Source organism: Pseudophryne corroboree, chromosome 8 (genome assembly GCF_028390025.1).
Source record: "Pseudophryne corroboree isolate aPseCor3 chromosome 8, aPseCor3.hap2, whole genome shotgun sequence".
Lineage (NCBI taxonomy): Eukaryota > Metazoa > Chordata > Amphibia > Anura > Myobatrachidae > Pseudophryne > Pseudophryne corroboree.
The window spans coordinates 458,275,353-458,294,324 of NC_086451.1; the positions used below are offsets into that span (position 1 = coordinate 458,275,353).

The following is an 18,972-nucleotide window of genomic DNA, read 5'->3' on the forward strand; positions in this document are numbered from 1 at the left end:
CAGGGTGGTGCTAGGAGAGAACAGTAGTATACGCACCAGGGTGGTGCTAGGAGAGAACAGTAGTATATGCACCAGGGAGATGCTAGGAGAGAACAGTAGTATATGCACCAGAGAGATACTAGGAGAGAACAGTAGTATATGTGCCAGGGAGGTACTAGGAGAGAACAGTAGTATACGTGCCAGGGTGGTGCTATGAGAGAACAGTAGTATACGCACCAGGGAGATACTAGGAGAGAACAGTAGTATACGTGCCAGGGTGGTGCTAGGAGAGAACAGTAGTATATGTACCAGGGAGATGCTAGGAGAGAACAGTAGTATATGCACCAGGGAGATACTAGGAGAGAACAGTAGTATATGTGCCAGGGAGGTACTAGGAGAGAACAGTAGTATACGTGCCAGGGTGGTGCTATGAGAGAACAGTAGTATACGCACCAGGGAGATACTAGGAGAGAACAGTAGTATACGTGCCAGGGTGGTGCTAGGAGAGAACAGTAGTATATGTACCAGGGAGATGCTAGGAGAGAACAGTAGTATATGCACCAGGGAGATACTAGAAGAGAACAGTAGTATATGCACCAGGTTTTTATCAGATACTGACGGTGATAGCAGTAAATGATAGTTACATTACACAATTTGTATACATCATTAATGAAGTATCCTATACATAAGACTTAAGGACTGTGTCCTGTACGTATTATTAATGAATAAAAAGTCACATTTACAGAGACAAATACACCATAAAGGTTCTACAGGTTGAGTATCCCTTATCCAAAATTCAAAATCCCACATTTTTGGTTCCCCTACTGAGATAATGACACATATATTTATATATTATATTATATTTCTCTAACGTCCTAGTGGATGCTGGGGACTCCGTCAGGACCATGGGGAATAGCGGCTCCGCAGGAGACAGGGCACAAAAGCAAGCTTTTAGGATCACATGGTGTGTACTGGCTCCTCCCCCTATGACCCTCCTCCAAGCCTCAGTTAGGTTTTTGTGCCCGTCCGAGCAGGGTGCAATCTAGGTGGCTCTCTTAAAGAGTTGCTTAGAAAAAGTTTTTAGGTTCTTTATTTTCAGTGAGTCCTGCTGGCAACAGGCTCACTGCATCGAGGGACTTAGGGGAGAGAAGTGAACTCACCTGCGTGCAGGATGGATTGGCTTCTTAGGCTACTGGACACCATTAGCTCCAGAGGGAGTCGGAACACAGGTCTCGCCCTGGGGTTCGTCCCGGAGCCGCGCCGCCGACCCCCCTTGCAGATGCTGAAGATTGAAGAGGTCCGGAACCAGGCGGCAGAAGACTTTCAGTCTTCATCAGGTAGCGCACAGCACTGCAGCTGTGCGCCATTGTTGTCAGCACACTTCACACAGCGGTCACGGAGGGTGCAGGGCGCGGGGGGGGGCGCCCTGGGCAGCAATGTATAATACCTGTATGGCGAAAAATACATCACATATAGCCCTTGAGGCTATATGGATGTATTTAACCCCTGCCAGATATCACAGACTCCGGAGAAGAAGCCCACCGAAAAGGGGGCGGGGCCTATTCTCCTCAGCACACAGCGCCATTTTCCCTCACAGAAATGCTGGTGGGAAGGCTCCCATGCTCTCCCCTGCACTGCACTACAGAAACAGGGTTAAAACAGAGAGGGGGGGCACTGATTTGGCGATATGAATATATATATTAAAATGCTATAAGGGAGGAACACTTATATAAAGGTTGTCCCTGTATAATTATAGCGTTTTGGTGTGTGCTGGCAAACTCTCCCTCTGTCTCCCCAAAGGGCTAGTGGGTCCTGTCCTCTATCAGAGCATTCCCTATGTGTGTGCTGTATGTCGGTACGTGTGTGTCGACATGTATGAGGAAAATGTTGGTGAGGAGGCGGAGCAAATTGCCTGTAATGGTGATGTCACTCTCTAGGGAGTCGACACCGGAATGGATGGCTTAATTATGGAATTACGTGATAATGTCAACACGCTGCAAGCCGGTTGACGACATGAGACGGCCGGCGAACAAATTAGTACCTGTCCAGGCGTCTCAAACACCGTCAGGGGCTGTAAAACGCCCATTTACCTCAGTCGGTCGACACAGACCCAGACACGGACACTGATTTCAGTGTCGACGGTGAAGAAACAAACGTATTTTCCTTTAGGGCCACACGTTAAGGGCAATGAAGGAGGTGTTACATATTTCTGATACTACAAGTACCACAAAAAAGGGTATTATGTGGGATGTGAAAAAACTACCTGTAGTTTTTCCTGAATCAGATAAATTAAATGAAGTGTGTGAGATGCGTGGGTTTCCCCCGATAGAAAATTATTGGCGGTATACCCTTTCCCGCCAGAAGTTAGGGCGCGTTGGGAAACACCCCTTAGGGTGGATAAGGCGCTCACATGCTTATCAGAACAAGTGGCGGTACCATCTACAGATAGGGCCGTACTTAAGGAGCCAGCTGATAGGAGGCTGGAAAATATCCTAAAAAGTATACACACACATGCTGGTGTTATACTGCGACCAGCGATCGCCTCAGCCTGGATGTGCAGAGCTGAGGTGGCTTGGTCGGATTCCCTGACTAAAAATATTGATACCCTTGACAGGGACAGTATTTTATTGACTATAAGAGCATTTAAGGGATGCATTTCTATATATGCGAGATGCGCAGAGGGATATTTGCACTCTGGCATCAAGAGTAAATGCGATGTCCATATCTGCAAGAAGATGTTTATGGACACGACAGTGGTCAGGTGATGCAGATTCCAAACGGCACAAAGATGTATTGCCGTATAAAGGGGAGGAATTATTTGGGGTCGGTCCATGGGACCTGGTGGCCACGGCAACTGCTGGAAAATCCACCGTTTTTTACCCTAAGTCACATCTCTGCAGAAAAAGACACCGTCTTTTCAGCCTCAGTCCTTTCGTCCCTATAAGAGTTATATCTGCCCAGGGATAGAGGAAAGGGAAGAAGACTGCAGCAGGCAGCCCATTCCCAGGAACAGAAGCCCTCCACCGCTTCTACCAAGTTCTCAGCATGACGCTGGGACCGTACAGGACCCCTGGATCCTACAAGTAGTATCCAAGGGGTACAGATTGGAATGTCGAGACGTTTCCCCCTCGCAGGTTCCTGTAGTCTGCTGTACCAATGTCTCCCTCCGACAGGGAGGCAGTATTGAAAACAATTCACAAGCTGTATTCCCAGCAGGTGATAATAAAATTACCCCTCCTACAACAAGGAAAGGGGTATTATTCCACACTATATGGTGGTACTGAAGCCAGAAGGCTAGGTGAGACCTATTCTAAATCTGAAATATTTGAACACTTACAAAGGTTCAAATCCAGATGCAGTCACTCAGAGCAGTGATAGCGAACCGGGAAGAAGGGGACTATATGGTGTCCCGGGACATCAGGGATGCTTACCTCCATGTCCCAAAATTTGCCTTTCTCACCAAGGGTACCTCAGGTTCGTGGTACAGAACTGTCACTATCAGTTTCAGACGATGCCGTTGGATTGTCCAAGGCACCCCGGGTCCTTACCAAGGTAATGACCGAAATGAGGATTCGTCTTCAAAGAAAATGGACGACCTCCTGATAAGAACAAGGTCCAGAGAACAGTTGGAGGTCGGAGTAGCACTATCTCAAGTAGTTCTACGACAGCACGGGTGGATTCTAAATATTCCAAAACCGCAGTTGTTCCGACGACACGTCTGCTGGTCCTAGGGATGATTCTGGACACAGTCCAGAAAAAGGTGTTTCTCCCAGAGGAGAAAGCCAGGGAGTTATCCGAGCTAATTGGGATCCTCCTAAAACCAAGAAAAGTGTCAGTGCATCATTGCACAAGAGTCCTGGTAAAAATGGTGGCTTATTACGAAGCGATTCCATTCGGCAGATTTCACGCAAGAACTCTTCAGTGGGATCTGCTGGACAAATGGTCCGGATCGCATCTTCAGATGCATCAGCGGATAACCCTATATCCAAGGACAAGGGTGTCTCTCCTGTGGTGATTACAGAGTGCTCATCTTCTAGAGGGCCGCAGATTCGGCATTCAGGATTGGATGCTGGTGACCACGGAGGCCAGCCTGAGAGGCTGGGGAGCAGTCACACAGGGAAAAAATTTCCAGGGAGTGTGATCAAGTCTGGAGAATTCTCTCCACATAAATATACTGGAGCTAAGAGCAAATTTATAATGCTCTAAGCTTAGCAAGACCTCTGCTTCAAGGTCAGCCGGTATTGATCCAGTGGGATAACATCACGGCAGTCGCCCACGTAAACAGAAAGGGCGGCACAAGAAGCAGGAGGGCAGTGGCAAAACTGCAAGGATTTTTCGCTAGGCGGAAAATCATGTGATAGCACTGTCAGCAGTGTTCATTCCGGGAGTGGACGACTGGGAAGCAGACTTCCTCAGCAGGCACGACCTCCACCCGGGAGAGTGGGAACTTCATCGGGAAGTTTTCCGCATGATTGTGAACCGTTGGGAAAGACCAAAGGTGGACATGATGGCGTCCCGCCCGAACAAAAAACGGGACAGGTATTGCGCCAGGTCACGAGACCTTCAGGCGATAGCTGTGGACGTCCTGGTAACACCGTGGGTGTAACAGTCGGTGTATGTGTTCCCTCCTCTGCTTCTCATAACCAAGGTATTGAGAATTATAAGACGTAGAGGAGTAAGAATTATACTCGTGGCTCCGGATTGGCCAAGAGGGACTTGGTACCCGGAACTTCAAGAGATGCTCACAGAGGACTAATGGCCTCGGGAGCTAAGAAGGGACTTGCTTCAGCAAGTACCATGTCTGTTCCAAAACTTACCGCGGCTGCGTTTGACGGCATGGCGGTTGAACGCCGGATCCTAAGGGAAAAGGCATTTCGGAAGAGGTCATACCTACCCTGGTCAAAGCCAGGAAGGAGGTGACCGCACAACGTTATCACCACATGTGGTGAAAATATGTTGCGTGGGTGAGGCCAGGAAGGCCCCACGAAGAAATTTCAACTAGGTCGATTTCTGCACTTCCTGCAAACAGGAGTGTCTATGAGCCTCAAATTGGGGTCCATTAAGGTTCAAGTTTCGGCCCTGTAGATTTTCTTCCAGAAAGAATTGGCTTCGGTTCCTGAAGTCCAGAAGTTTGTCAAGGGAGTATTGCATATACAGCCCCTTTTGTGCCTCCAGTGGCACCGTGGGATCTCAACGTAGTGTTGGGATTCCTCAAATCATATTGGTTTGAACCGCTCAAATCTGTGGATTTGAAATATCTCACATGGAAAGTGACCATGCTGTTGGCCCTGGCCTCGGCCAGGCGATTGTTAGAATTGGCGGCTTTGTCTTACAAAAGCCCATATTTAATTTTCCATTCGGACAGGGCAGAACTGCGGACTTGTCCCCAGTTTCTTCCTAAGGTGGTGTCAGCGTTTCACCTGAAACAACCTATTGTGGTACCTGCGGCTACTGGGGACTTGGAGGACTCCAAGTTGCTAGACGTTGTCAGGGCCCTGAAAATATATATATATATATATATATATATATATATATATATATATATATATATATATATATATATATATATATATATAATTCCAGGACGGCTGGAGTCAGAAAGTCTGACTTGCTGTTTATATTGTATGCACCCAAAAAGCTGGGTGCTCCTGCTTCTAAGCAGACTATTGCTCGTTGGATTTGTAGTACAATTCAGCTTGCACATTCTGTGGCAGGCCTGCCACAGCCAAAATCTGTAAATGCCCATTCCACAAGGAAGGTGGGCTCATCTTGGGCGGCTGCCCGAGGGGTCTCGGCTTTACAACTTTGCCGAGCAGCTACGTGGTCAGGGGGGAACACGTTTGTAAAATTCTACAAATTTGATACCCTGGCTGAGGAGGACCTGGAGTTTCTCTCATTCGGTGCTGCAGAGTCATCCACACTCTCCCGCCCGTTTGGGAGCTTTGGTATAATCCCCATGGTCCTGACGGAGTCCCCAGCATCCACTAGGACGTTAGAGAAAATAAGATTTTACTTACCGATAAATCTATTTCTCGTAGTCCGTAGTGGATGCTGGGCGCCCATCCCAAGTGCGGATTGTCTGCATTACTTGTACATAATTATTGTTACAAAAATCGGGTTGTTATTGTTGTGGGCCATCTTTTCAGAGGCTCCTTCGTTGTTATCATACTGTTAACTGGGTTCAAATCACAGGTTGTACGGTGTGATTGGTGTGGCTGGTATGAGTCTTACCCGGGATTCAAGATCCTTCCTTATTGTGTACGCTCGTCCGGGCACAGTACCTAACTGAGGCTTGGAGGAGGGTCATAGGGGGAGGAGCCAGTACACACCATGTGATCCTAAAAGCTTGCTTTTGTGCCCTGTCTCCTGCGGAGCCGCTATTCCCCATGGTCCTGACTGAGTCCCCAGCATCCACTACGGACTACGAGAAATAGATTTATCGGTAAGTAAAATCTTATTATCTATATATACACATAATATATATGTCATTATCTCAGGGGATCCAAGAATGTGGGATTTTGGATAAGGGATACTCAACCTGTAATTAAGTTCAGTTTAATACAAACACCCGTTGCCGCCCTCCTTTAAAAAACAGATCCGGGAAAAAAAAATAGCAGACCGCACCAGCCACACTTAGGGGGAATTCAGTTGTCTGCGGTAAATTACAGCGATCTCATTAATTCACCGGGGCTATCCAGTTAGCCTCAAAATCAGCCCGACTCTGGCACAAATTGGGGAAGGTTTTTTGGGACCTCCCCCCCCCCCCCCCCCCCCCCCCCCCCCCCCCCCCCCCCCCCCCCCCCCCCCCCCCCCCCTCCAAAAAAGAAAAGTCATGTAAGTGCCCTGTTTTCGCAGTTGCGACTGTGCAAACACAGGTCAATGAACTTATCACGGATTCTGTGTTTTCGCCTGAAAACAGGTCATTTTTCGGAGAGTAAAATGGTCTGTAATTGGATTGCACGGGAAACAAATTGCAGTAAAGTCCCGTTTGTAGTTCCCGGAAAATTATCAGTCATAGTAATAATTGGAGGGACGAGATGCACTCATGCAACTAGAAACATCTGCCGATCGTCGTCCTTATCCTCGTCCGTGCTTTTTTTGCACCAGGGCCGGAGCATGTGCAAATTACAAACCCCTGGCAGGCCCCTATGTATCTTCGTTGTGATCTGTATGAGCCACATTTGCAGAAACCTAAATCGCTGTGCTTATCCAACACTGTGCCCTTCAGCGGGGTCACGGGAAAAGGTCACTCCGCTTGAGCTTTTGACACTTCAACCTGTGCATCTGTTCATGTTAGTTACACCGTAGCGCCGTCACATTATATAAATTAGTTTGTACGCTCTTCCAGTTGCTAAGAGTCCAAATTTACATTTTATTATGTTAAATATTGATCTGTGCGACGCTGTAAACACTTTCTATAGATGACATAATATCAGCAACCAGACAGAACAGCCATTTTGTCGGTGCCTTAGTAAGCAGACAGTGTGACATGGGGATGGGGTCTCACTTTGCATGCATTCAATAAGATGATGCTCATAGAAACTTTCTCTGCTTTCTCTTTCTGCTAGCCACGCCGGAGAGAAAACCCAAGAACAGTTTCAGAGACTTCATCCCCGTTGTCTTAAAGAGCAGAACCCGCAGCCAGACAGGTAAATTAGATTGAGGCTCCCACTGTAGTATCGGGGTCAGACACAGCCTATTGTGTCAGTGGGTTCTCTAGTGTCCTCCTGCTAAAAGGAGACGGCACCGATGCACCTAAGGCAGATTTCATCACTTTTTTACAAGTCTCTCTTTAGGGAATTATTACTGGGTTCTCTAGAATGTCGCTTATACACTGGAGACATTTTTTGGGCAGAAATCCCATCAGTAAGAACTAGACTCATCTCTACGGCACCAGGGACTGTATTTACTTAAGTGACGGTTTATAGAAGTGGGGATCAGATTCTAGCTATATGATATGTAGAATCTAATTCACTGCTATAAGCAACATCTCCACTTTAGTAAATATACCGCTGTGTTTTACTTCTTAGTGAATTGATGCACCATAGGAATCCCAGTAACTGTCACCCGCAGCGTGATTACACTAGCAAACGCCGGCCAGTTACAGTATCAACATTTATTTATTTTCATAAAAATACATTTATTTAAAGTGAATAACCTTTTTAAAGCACAATTTTCTTTATAACCGTTCATAAACCGCTGTGCGTAATAATAGTTACTTATATAGGCAGAGGCGGTCGCTGGCGAGGGGGGCGAACGGCGGAGTTTGGCCTCCGTTTCGTGGGCGTGGTCCGGCCAACGCAGGCGTGGCCGGACCGAACGGGGGGCGGGCCGCAACGGCTGCGTGTGACGTCAAAAAAGCTGCGCTGGGCGGGAGTTACTCTTGAAGTGCAAAGGCATCACCGATGTGTGATGCCTTTGCACTTCTGCGGGGGGGAGGGGGGGGGCACTGACATGCGGGGCGGGATAGCCCTGTGCTGGGCGTCCCTCCGCATGTCAGTGTGAATGATCGTAGCTGTGCTAAATTTAGCACTACTACGATCATCTCGGAATGACCCCCATAGTGTGCTTCTCCAATAGGACTCGCGTCATGGGCAGATGCATTGTGTGATATGTAGGGGTCTGTTCAGGAAAGTAAAGCCAGTGTTTGACATGAATATATACGAAAGGCTGTGCATTATACATAGTTACATATGTGCACTATACAGTCGCCCTACTTTGCAGCAGAAGGCCATGTTGGGAGGGAGGAGCTTCATTAGCAGAGCAGTCGTCATTAATAACCGCTAGGCAGACTTGCTTTGCGTACGTACTCTTGTGTTGATTGGCTGGTTCATACACTGGTCTGCGGCTGGTGATGTCACATTAGCTCAGATAGGTCCGCTTCATGCCCCATGTCAGGACACCGCCATTAGGAGTCAGGTGCTTGTAATGGTGTGTGAGGATAACGCACAACCGTCGGGTTCATCGAGAACGTATACAGAACAGCGTATATTAGGGTTTAGTGGTCCTGTAATTTCAGTGCTGGCGTGTGTAGACTCCGGTGAGTGGAGTGTGTGGCTGAGTGATGAGCAATGGGGGTGATTCCGAGTTGTTCGCTCGCTAGCTGCTTTTAGCAGCATTGCACACGCTAGGCCGCCGCCCTCTGGGAGTGTATCTTAGCTTAGCAGAATTGCGAATAGAAATTTCTTAGCAGTTCCTGAGTAGCTCCAGACCTACTCACAGATTGCGATCAGCTCAGGCCGTTTCGTTCCTGGTTTGACGTCACACACACTCCCAGCGTTCGGCCAGCCACTCCCCCGTTTCTCCAGACACTCACGCGTTTTTCCCTGACACGCCTGCATTTTTCCGCACACACTCCCAGAAAATGGGCAGTTTCCGCCCAGAAACACCCACTTCCTGTCAATCACACTATGATCACTTCAACGAAGAAAAATCTTCGTTAGGACGTGAGTAAATCTACTAAGTTTTGTGCTAAAATACTAACCGCATGCGCACTGCGTACCATGCGCATGCGCATTTTTGCCTTAATCGCTCCGTTGCGAAAATCGGCAACGAGCAAACAACTCGGAATGACCCCCAATGTTCTGAAGAGAAGTGCCGACTTACATTGTCATCTTGGTTGCAGGTAACTCTGGATTCTTGGAGCTTGGGATCGCCGACGCGGAGAGCGAGAATGAGGAGGAGATGGGTCCGCCTGGCAAAAGGCGTAAGTCCAGGAAGGCGTATAAAACCCGGCGACCGCGCAGGTTCACGGCTGTTAAAGAGGAGCCGGAGCCAGAACTGATCAGCCCCATGCTGCAAGACCCCTGGGAGCTCTCCACCAGAGGCCTGTACGGCGGAAAGTCCACCATAGCCTCCGAGCAGGACGGGGAAGAGGAGGGTCCTTTGCGGCGGAGGAAGAGGAGGCGTCAGAAGAACCGTAAATATCAGAATGGGGAATATCTGACTGAGAAAGAGGAGGAGGAAGTGTCTCAGTGCTGCCGGAGGAGGAGGAGGAGGTCCAGGGCAGGTGGGTCATTGCGTGTACAGGACTGTGAGCAGCGTAACTTCTAATGTACAGGACAGCTAGTCTAGGCATATAACATCCTTGGTTTATATTATTCCTCTAAGGACTCACCACCCCTTCCCTGACTATTATGTCCTCCAGGCCGGCCACCAATCTCCACTTCTGTAGTATATTAGGATATGTATTTGCTGGTTACGATGGCTATGACTGATATTAGTGATGGCGTAGACACTTTACCAAACAGTAGTTTTGAACTCAATATCCTCTATAGGAGTTTATAGCCGTAATAGTATTTCTCCTTCATCCTCTAGGGGACACTGGAGCGCAGTTACAATGGGGGAAATAGTAGGCAGTAACTGGGAGCTGGCACTCTAACTCTAACACTGTGGCTGGCTCCTCCCCTACTATGTCCCCCCTCCAAGCCAGTCTTTGTTTTGTGCCTAAGGGAGCTGGCCACTCTTGGGTTTCAGTGTACTAGAGACCCTTATGTCATTCGCTTCATATCCTTCGGGAAGCCCGTACACGAGGCACGAGCCGCTAGGAAGCGGGATTGTGTGAGGCTCATGGTTGGATTTGCATTACTGCAGAAAGTGCGTTGCCTGGTCACAGTATTGTCATCTTGTACAGGATACAGTCCACGGTGTTCAACTGTCTTATTTCACCATCTTCATTCGTTTCAGACTTAAGTAAACGGAACCTGTCGCCAGACCGGGACAGTGAGACCTGGAAAGGTAAACGCCCTCTAACTTCCCGCAAGAAACAGAGACAGAGCGATTTCCGCACCGCCTCTTCCAGGGGCGGCCCCGAGGATTCGCCCTCCGCACAGTCGCCAGAAAAACCGTCCGGAAAGCGCAAATGCAAAACTAAACACCTTGGGGGCAACGCAGATGAGGAGGTGAAGGTAGGAAGCAAATACCCAGGGGAGCAGGGTTACCATTGTGTCAGATCTGGTGAATGTATTGTTTCAGACAAACAGATATACAACAGGCGCTACCAGTTAGGTTCCTTGGATTGATATAATTATCCTATCTTGGAAACGTTATGATGCAAATACCATGCCCTTAATATACCGTATATACTCGAGTATAAGTCGACCCGAATATAAGCCGAGGCACCTAATTTTCCCCAAAAAAACTGGGAAAACTTATTGACTCGAGTATAAGCCTAGGGTGGTAAATGCAGCTATAGCTGGACACGGCCCTCATACTGCCAGATATACCCCCACAGTGCTAGAGATATGCCCCCATGGTGCCAGATATTTGCCCTCATAGTGCCAGATATGCTCCCACAGTGCCAGATATGCCCTCATAGTGCCAGATATGCCCCCACAGTGCTACATATGCCCACAGTGCTACATATGCCCTCATAGTGCCAGATATGCCCCCACAGTGCTAGATATGCCCCCATGGTGCCAGATATTTGCCCTCATAGTGCCAGATATGCCCCCACAGTGCTACATATGCCCCCAGTGCCAGATATGCCCTCATAGTGCCAGATATGCCCCCACAGTGCTAGATATGCCCCCATGGTGCCAGATATTTGCCCTCATAGTGCCAGATATGCCTCCACAGTGCATCATATGCCCCCACAGTGCCAGATACCATATGCCCTCACAGTGCCAGATATGCCCAGCCCCCAACTACCCCCCCCCCCCCCCCCCCCCCACGACACACCCGCGCTCCCCCCGACACACCCGCGCTCCCCACCCCGCAGCCTTTCTCTACTAACCTTCAATGACGGGGCACGAGTGCAGGCAGCAGCAGGCGGTGCGGGCAGCGGTGGCCGGCCTTGGGACAGAGCGCAGCGGCTGAGGAGGCGGGCGGCGCGGCAGTACTTCGGTGAGCATGGAGAGGGAGAGGGATGGCTGCAGCAGCGTCACTGGTCGATGCACCAATTACAGTGCGCTGCTGCGGCTCCCGAGTCCCCCTCTCTCCTCCTCCTCCTTCTCTCACGGCTGCTTCCTGTGCTCTGCTCCTGCACAGGGCTCCGGGCGCATCACTCGAGTATAAGCCGAGGGGTGCTTTTTCAGCACAAAAAATGTGCTGAAAAACTCGGCTTATACTCGAGTATATACGGTACATGTGAAATTTGAGAAAAATAGTCAATATATACTCCGTACCCTTTCACGGCCTAAATTAGGCCAACTTAGGAAATGAAGATATAGACCCTGAGTACCTCCCTCCAGCACCTGTAAGATTGGAGGGTCCCTCTGTCTGTAGACCGTTTAGGATGGAACTTTTGCTTGCATCAGACTCTGCAATATCAAGGCACACCAACACTCCAGGTTTTAGTGATATCCATGCTTTAGCATAGACAGTTCACCTGTGCTCAAGTATGGCTATCCTTAAAACCTGGACTGTGCCTCAAGAACCGTGGTCGGGGACCCCTGATTTAACCTTTTATTTTTTTTAGAGCTGCTTCTATATGGTCTATAACTGTCATTATAACGCCCCACTGGTCATTTGTTCTCTGCATAAAACAATCCCAATCATAACAGGGCATCTGTGCCAAAACCTTGGGCAGGAGCGTATTAAGAAAGGAGGGGGCCGGTTTGCAGTCCGTCCGGGCCCCCTCCTCTCTAGCAGGCAGCGGCAGTCACTCTGAGAACTTGGGTGGTCATTCCGAGTTGTTAGCTCGCTAGCTGCTTTTAACAGCCGTGCAAATGCTAAGCCGCCGCCCTGTGGGAGTGTATCTTAGCTTAGCAGAAGTGCGAACGAAAGGATCACAGAGCGGCTACAAAATAATTTTGTGCAGTTTCAGAGTAGCTCCAGACCTACTCCTAGCTTGCGATCACTTCAGACTATTTAGTTCCTGATTTGACGTCACGAACACGCCATGCGTTCGGCCAGCCACGCCTGCGTTTCCCCAGCCACGCCTGCGTTTTTATCTGGCACGCCTGCGTTTTTCCGCACACTCCCAGAAACACCCACTTCCTGTCAATCACTCTGCGGTCAGCAGTGCGACTGAAAAGCTTCGCTAGACCTTGTGTGAAACTACATCGTTCGTTGTAATAGTACGACGCGCGTGTGCATTGCGCCGCATGCGCAGAAGTGCCGATTTTTTTGCCTGATCGATGAGCTGCGACCGAAAGCAGCTAGCGAACAACTCGGAATGACCCCCTTGGTCAGAGTCTCTGGGAAAATGGTTCGGTGGACTCCAGAGGTAAGTACTGAAAGAATGGGTGCAGAGTGTGGTCCTAGGGGCCCGTGTGCACTGCTCACACTGCACCCGTTATAGATGGCCACTTACCTTTGGACTAAGGGCCTAGTTCAGACCTGATCGCTCCTCTGCGAATTTGCAGAGGCTTGCGAACGGATAGTCGCCGCTCAAACAGAGTGAATACCCGCCCCGTGTACGACGCGCGAAAGCTTTGCAAACGCCGGTCAGCTGCAAATCCGTTTGCAACTCAACTCACCATCTAATGATTTTTCCAGTGTGTGCGCAGCCCAGGACTTACTCCTACAGTGCGATAGAATCAGGCTGATTGGGGCCGGAGCTGACGTCACACACCCGCCCTGAAAACGCTTGGGAACGCCTGCGTTATTCCTGACACTCCCAGAAAACGGCCAGTTACCACCCACAAACGCCCGCTTCCTGTCAGTCACCTTGCGTACGGCTAGCGATCAAAAAGATGCAGGATTTTTTTTAAGTCTGGCCTCGCGCCTGCGCAATACGACATGTACACATGCGCAGTCATTCGATATTCGTCCGCTTTGCGGTTTCGCACAACAGCGATCAGGTCTGAATTAGACCCTATAGACCTTATTCCGCATCAGTCACGGTTTTGCTAAATTACCTAACTGCAACTGCGTTCAATCACTTGCCGGGGGCCGCTCAGCACAGGGCAAGACTGCCCAGCGTGCAAGTGCCCGCCAGTGGTGTGAGCAGAATTCAATTGCGATGGCATCGCTGATTTAAGGTTTCCCCCCTGCCTGCGCATCCTGGCTGCAAAGGCAGGTGCAGGGCGGCCATGTTTTCCATTGCAGCAAAGCGGCGTTGCGGGGGCGGTGCGGTGAAAACATGGGCAGGCCGACACTGTGTTTGGTCCGGCTGCGTGACGTTACACGCAGCCGCCCCGAAATCCATTTCGTTTTTGCCGCACTGCCCCCACAAGGCCTCTCCGCGAATGCCGAAATCCACTTCGTCCCCGTTTTTGCCGGACCGCCCCCACATCACCTCTCCGCGAATGCCTCTGCCTGTCAATCGGGCAGAGGCGTTCGCATCACTGAGATACGATCGCATCTCCCCGGCCCGTGCACGCGCAGCATCGCATCGCAGCAGCGTATGCGGTTGAATAAGGTCCTGTGGGCCTAATTCTGAGTTGATCGCAGCAGGAAATTTTTTAGCAGTTGGGCAAAACCATGTGCAGTGCAGGTGGGGCAGATATAACATGTGCAGAGAGAGTTAGATTTGGGTGGGGTGTGTTCAAACTGAAATCTAAATTGCAGTATAAAAATAAAGCAGCCAGTATTTACCCTGCACAGAAACAAAATAACCCACCCAAATCTAACTCTCTCTGCACATGTTACATCTGCCCCCCCTGCAGTGCACATGGTTTTGCCCAATTGGTAACAAATTTGCTGCTGCGATCAACTCCGAATTACCCCCAATGTTCCCAGACGCCAATTTTGCACTAACATTATCACTTTGTGCGGCCACTTTGCAGATGGAGCCAGACACCTACAATGTCTATATTTATGTTACATTGGTCTGAGATTTGTTGTATGTGTTGTCACGGGAGACCACCTGCATTTCTGTATTTCTATTACACTGTATGACCTGAAGCTAATATCCTTGTACTTCTGTTATTTTATCTAGGGAAAGGGCAGGAGAAGCCTCCAGTCCCCCAGGAGCACCCCCATCAAATCTCCCCGGAAGAGCGCTGATCCCGGAACCCCCTGCAGATCCCGACGTACCAGCACTCTAGGCTCCTGTGACACCCCCAGCGCCCAGCACATTCCCCCCGAAGCCAGGAGGCTGATTGTGAATAAAAACGCTGGGGAGACCCTGCTACAGAGGGCGGCGCGGCTGGGATATAAGGTGACCCGCCATTTGTCTCCTGCTGTTACAGTTGTCTGTCCGGCTTGGGGTTTATCCCATGGTGGGGGGGAGTTTGGGGGATCTCTGTACAGACAGGTCTATATCTGTATAACATGACATTATCCGCTCCAGCGCTCTGCGTTAGCAGTATGGTAGAACCATGAGCCGCAGAGACCTACTTCCATGACGTGCTGGATTGAGCAGTCACTTCTGTTTCACTTACCCAAGGAATCTCCAGTTCTTCCATCTATTAAACCTGTTCTCTTTCCCCAGGACGTGGTGCTGTATTGTCTGCAGCGAGATCTGGGTGACATTAACCACAGAGATAACGCTGGATACACCGCTCTACATGAAGCCTGCGCACGTGGCTGGACCGAGATCTTGCAGATCCTGCTGGATAGGGGAGCTAATGTTAACTGCAGCGCACAGGATGGCACCAGGTGACGCATCATTCATCTCCTGATATACTCTGTGCTGCTGGTGACCCTGCTCCTCCCACTATATAACTCTCAGTCTGTGGCTTCCTGCTGCCTCCATTCCCCTCCTCACATCATGTCACTGCCCCTGTCACATGCAGCCCTGTCCTCACTGACACATCACTCATCTCCTGATATACTCTGTGCTGCTGGTGACCCTGCTCCTCCCACTATATAACTCTCAGTCTGTGGTTTCCTACTGCCTCCATTCTCCTCCTCACATCATGTCACTGCCCCTGTCACATGCAGCCCTGTCCTCACTGACATATCACTCATCTCCTGATATACTCTGTGCTGCTGGGTACCCTGCTCCTCCCATTATATAACTCTCAGTCTGTGGCTTCCTGCTGCCTCCATTCCCCTCCTCACATCATGTCACTGCCCCTGTCACATGCAGCCCTGTCCTCACTGATCTCCTGATATACTCTGTGCTGCTGGCGACCCTGCTCCTCCCACTTTATAACGCTCAGTCTGTGGCTTCCTGCTGCCTCCATTCCCCTCCTCACATCATGTCACATGCAGCCCTGTCCTCACTGACACATCACTCATCTCCTGATATACTCTGTGCTGCTGGGGACCCTGCTCCTCTCACTATATAACTCTCAGTCTGTGGCTTCCTGCTGCCTCCATTCCCCTCCTCACATCATGTCACTGCCCCTGTCACATGCAGCCCTGTCCTCACTGACACATCACTCGTCTCCTGATATACTCTGTGCTGCTGGGGACCCTGCTGTTTGCTGCGTTGCATGTTTAGATGACCTGTAAAACTGGTGACCTCGCAGCCAGTAGATGTTCTCTGTATAAGCGCAGTCCTGAGTGGGTGCATCAGAGCTTGCTGAATGGTTTGTTGAGCTGTGAAGTAATGGGGGGGGGGGGGGATGGGTGTGCTATTAATTATCACGTTGTGAGTGGTGACAGACGGTGGCACTTGTAACGTTTAGTAAACCTGCACATGGCTTCACCTTCTACAGGAGATAGTCGGCTGCTAATGCAGCCCAATTGTACAGTTTATTTCACTATATATACTGCTGTAAATAAAAGAGACAGCGCTGGGGGATGGTACAGACGTAAGATGAAGGGGATGGAAGCACAATCGCACACAGCCATGACAGGAGTCCGGCCTCAGCTGTATAAGATTAACGGTCTGATCGAGGGCATTCCGAGGAAATCTTCCAAGATGGCCGTCTGCCCAGTCCCTCCTGTTCACCCAGTCACCATGTGACACAGGAAGTGCAGGGGGACCTGCTGAACTCCTGCACTCTGGTGGAGCAGATGGCGGGCAGTGAGGGGGGGGGGGGGGGGTGCTTTCATTCATGTTTCCCATGGACATCACACAGAAAGTTCTGGAGAACAGATTCCTGTCAGTGGGATCTGCTGATGAATACGTGATGAATGAGAGTGAATCGGGCCCTCTCGTCCTATCTCCTCTTATAGCTGCTGTTTGTAGTGACACTCGTGCTCCAGAGAATAATGGAATCCTGTTCTCTGGCCGTAGGTAATTAGCGGGACGAGCCTTTGGTGATTAATACGTGTTATCCCTCTGCCTCAGGCCCATACACGACGCCGTGGTCAACGACAACTTGGAAACGGTGTGGCTCCTGCTGTCCTACGGAGCAGACCCCACGCTGGCCACGTATTCTGGACAGACCGCCATGAAGCTGGCCAGCAGCGAGTCTATGAGGACATTTCTAAACGGTAAGTCTGACGTTCCTAGCCCTGCCTGCGCCTCTCCCGCTACCGTAGAACTGCAAGACTCCGCATACACGTGGCAGATGATTTTTACCTACCTCTCTAGCGGGTTTGCTGGGACTTTCAGTTCAGCAGTTCAAAGTTTCCCGAGTTTCACAACCCTACCTGTACTGTAGACGTGACCTGTCTGTCCTGCTCCAGCTGCCTGTCACACCTTACCTGTACTGTAGACGTGGCCGGTCTATCCCTCTCCAGCCGTCTATCACACCCTACCTGTACTGTAGACGTGGCCTGTCTGTCCCTCTCCAGCCGTCTATCACACCCTACCTGTACTGTAGACGTGGCCTGTCTATCCCTCTCCAGCTGTCTATCACACCCTACCTGTACTGTAGACGTGGCCTATCCCTCTCCAGCCGTCTATCACACCTTATCTGTACTGTAGACGTGGCCTGTCTGTCCCTCTCCAGCCGTCTATCACACCTTACTGTACCCTACCTGTACTGTAGACCTTTCCAGCTATCACACCCTACCTATACTGTAGACGTGGCCTGTCTGTCCCTCTCCAACTGTTTATCACACTCTACCTGTACTGTAGACGTGTCCTGTCTATCCCTCTCCAGCCGTCTATCACACCCTACCTGTACTGTATACGTGGCCTGTCTATCCCTCTCCAGCCGTCTATCACACCTTATCTGTACTGTAGACGTGGTTTGTCTGTCCCTCTCCAGCCGTCTGTCACACCCTACCTGTACTGTAGACGTGGCCTGTCTATCCCTCTCCAGCCATCTGTCACATCCTACCTGTACTGTAGACGTCTCCTGTCTATCCCTCTCCAGCCATCTGTCACACCCTACCTGTACTGTAGACGTGGCCTGTCTATCCCTCTCCAGCCATCTGTCACACCCTACCTGTACTGTAGACGTGGTTTGTCTGTACCGCTCCAGCCGTCCTGTAGACATGGTTTGTCTGTCCCTCTCCAGCAGTCTGTCACACCCTACCTGTACTGTAGATGTGGCCTGTCTATCCCTCTCCAGCTGTCTCGCACCCTACCTGTACTGTAGACGTGGCCTGTCTATCCCTCTCCAGCCGTCTATCACTCCTTACCTCTACTGTAGATGTGGCCTGTCAGTCCCTCTCCAGCTTTCTATCACACCCTACCTGTACTGTAGACGTGGCCTGTCAGTCCCTCTCCAGCTGTCTATCACACCCTACCTGTACTGTAGACGTGGCCTGTCAGTCCCTCTCCAGCTGTCTATCACACCCTACCTGTACTGTAGACGTGGCCTGTCAATCCCTCTCCAGCCGTCTGTCACACCTTACCCGTACTGTAGATGTGGCCTGTCAGTCCCTCTGCAGCTGTCTATCACACCCTACCTGTACTGTAGACGTGGCCTGTCAGTCCCTCTCCAGCCGTCTATCACTCCCTACCTGTACTGTAGACGTGGCCTGTCAGTCCCTCTCCAGCTGTCTATCACACCCTACCTGTACTGTAGACGTGACCTGTCTATCCCTCTGCAGCTGTCTATCACACCCTACCAGTACTGTAGACGTGACCTGTCTATCCCTCTCCAGCTGTCTATCACACCCTACCTGTACTGTAGACGTGGCCTGTCAGTCCCTCTCCAGCTGTCTATCACACCCTACCTGTACTGTAGACGTGGCCTGTCAATCCCTCTCCAGCCGTCTGTCACACCTTACCCGTACTGTAGATGTGGCCTGTCAGTCCCTCTGCAGCTGTCTATCACACCCTACCTGTACTGTAGACGTGGCCTGTCAGTCCCT

The 18,972-nt window shown here is 50.3% G+C and overlaps 1 protein-coding gene across 5 annotated transcripts in view; it reads left to right on the forward strand.

The window, feature by feature from the left end:
- BCORL1 (BCL6 corepressor like 1) overlaps positions 1 to 18,972 on the forward strand; it is a 131,993-nt gene that overhangs the window by 107,037 nt on the left and 5,984 nt on the right. For 4 of the 5 annotated variants that reach the window (XM_063938354.1, XM_063938353.1, XM_063938350.1 and 1 more), the window contains 6 exons: positions 7,548 to 7,628; positions 9,605 to 9,988; positions 10,666 to 10,886; positions 14,804 to 15,025; positions 15,299 to 15,465; positions 17,051 to 17,196. In XM_063938354.1, coding sequence (XP_063794424.1) covers positions 7,548 to 7,628; positions 9,605 to 9,988; positions 10,666 to 10,886; positions 14,804 to 15,025; positions 15,299 to 15,465; positions 17,051 to 17,196 — 1,221 coding nt within the window. The remainder of the gene's footprint in view (positions 1 to 7,547; positions 7,629 to 9,604; positions 9,989 to 10,665; positions 10,887 to 14,803; positions 15,026 to 15,298; positions 15,466 to 17,050; positions 17,197 to 18,972) is intronic. The other variant, XM_063938352.1, reaches the window with a different exon arrangement.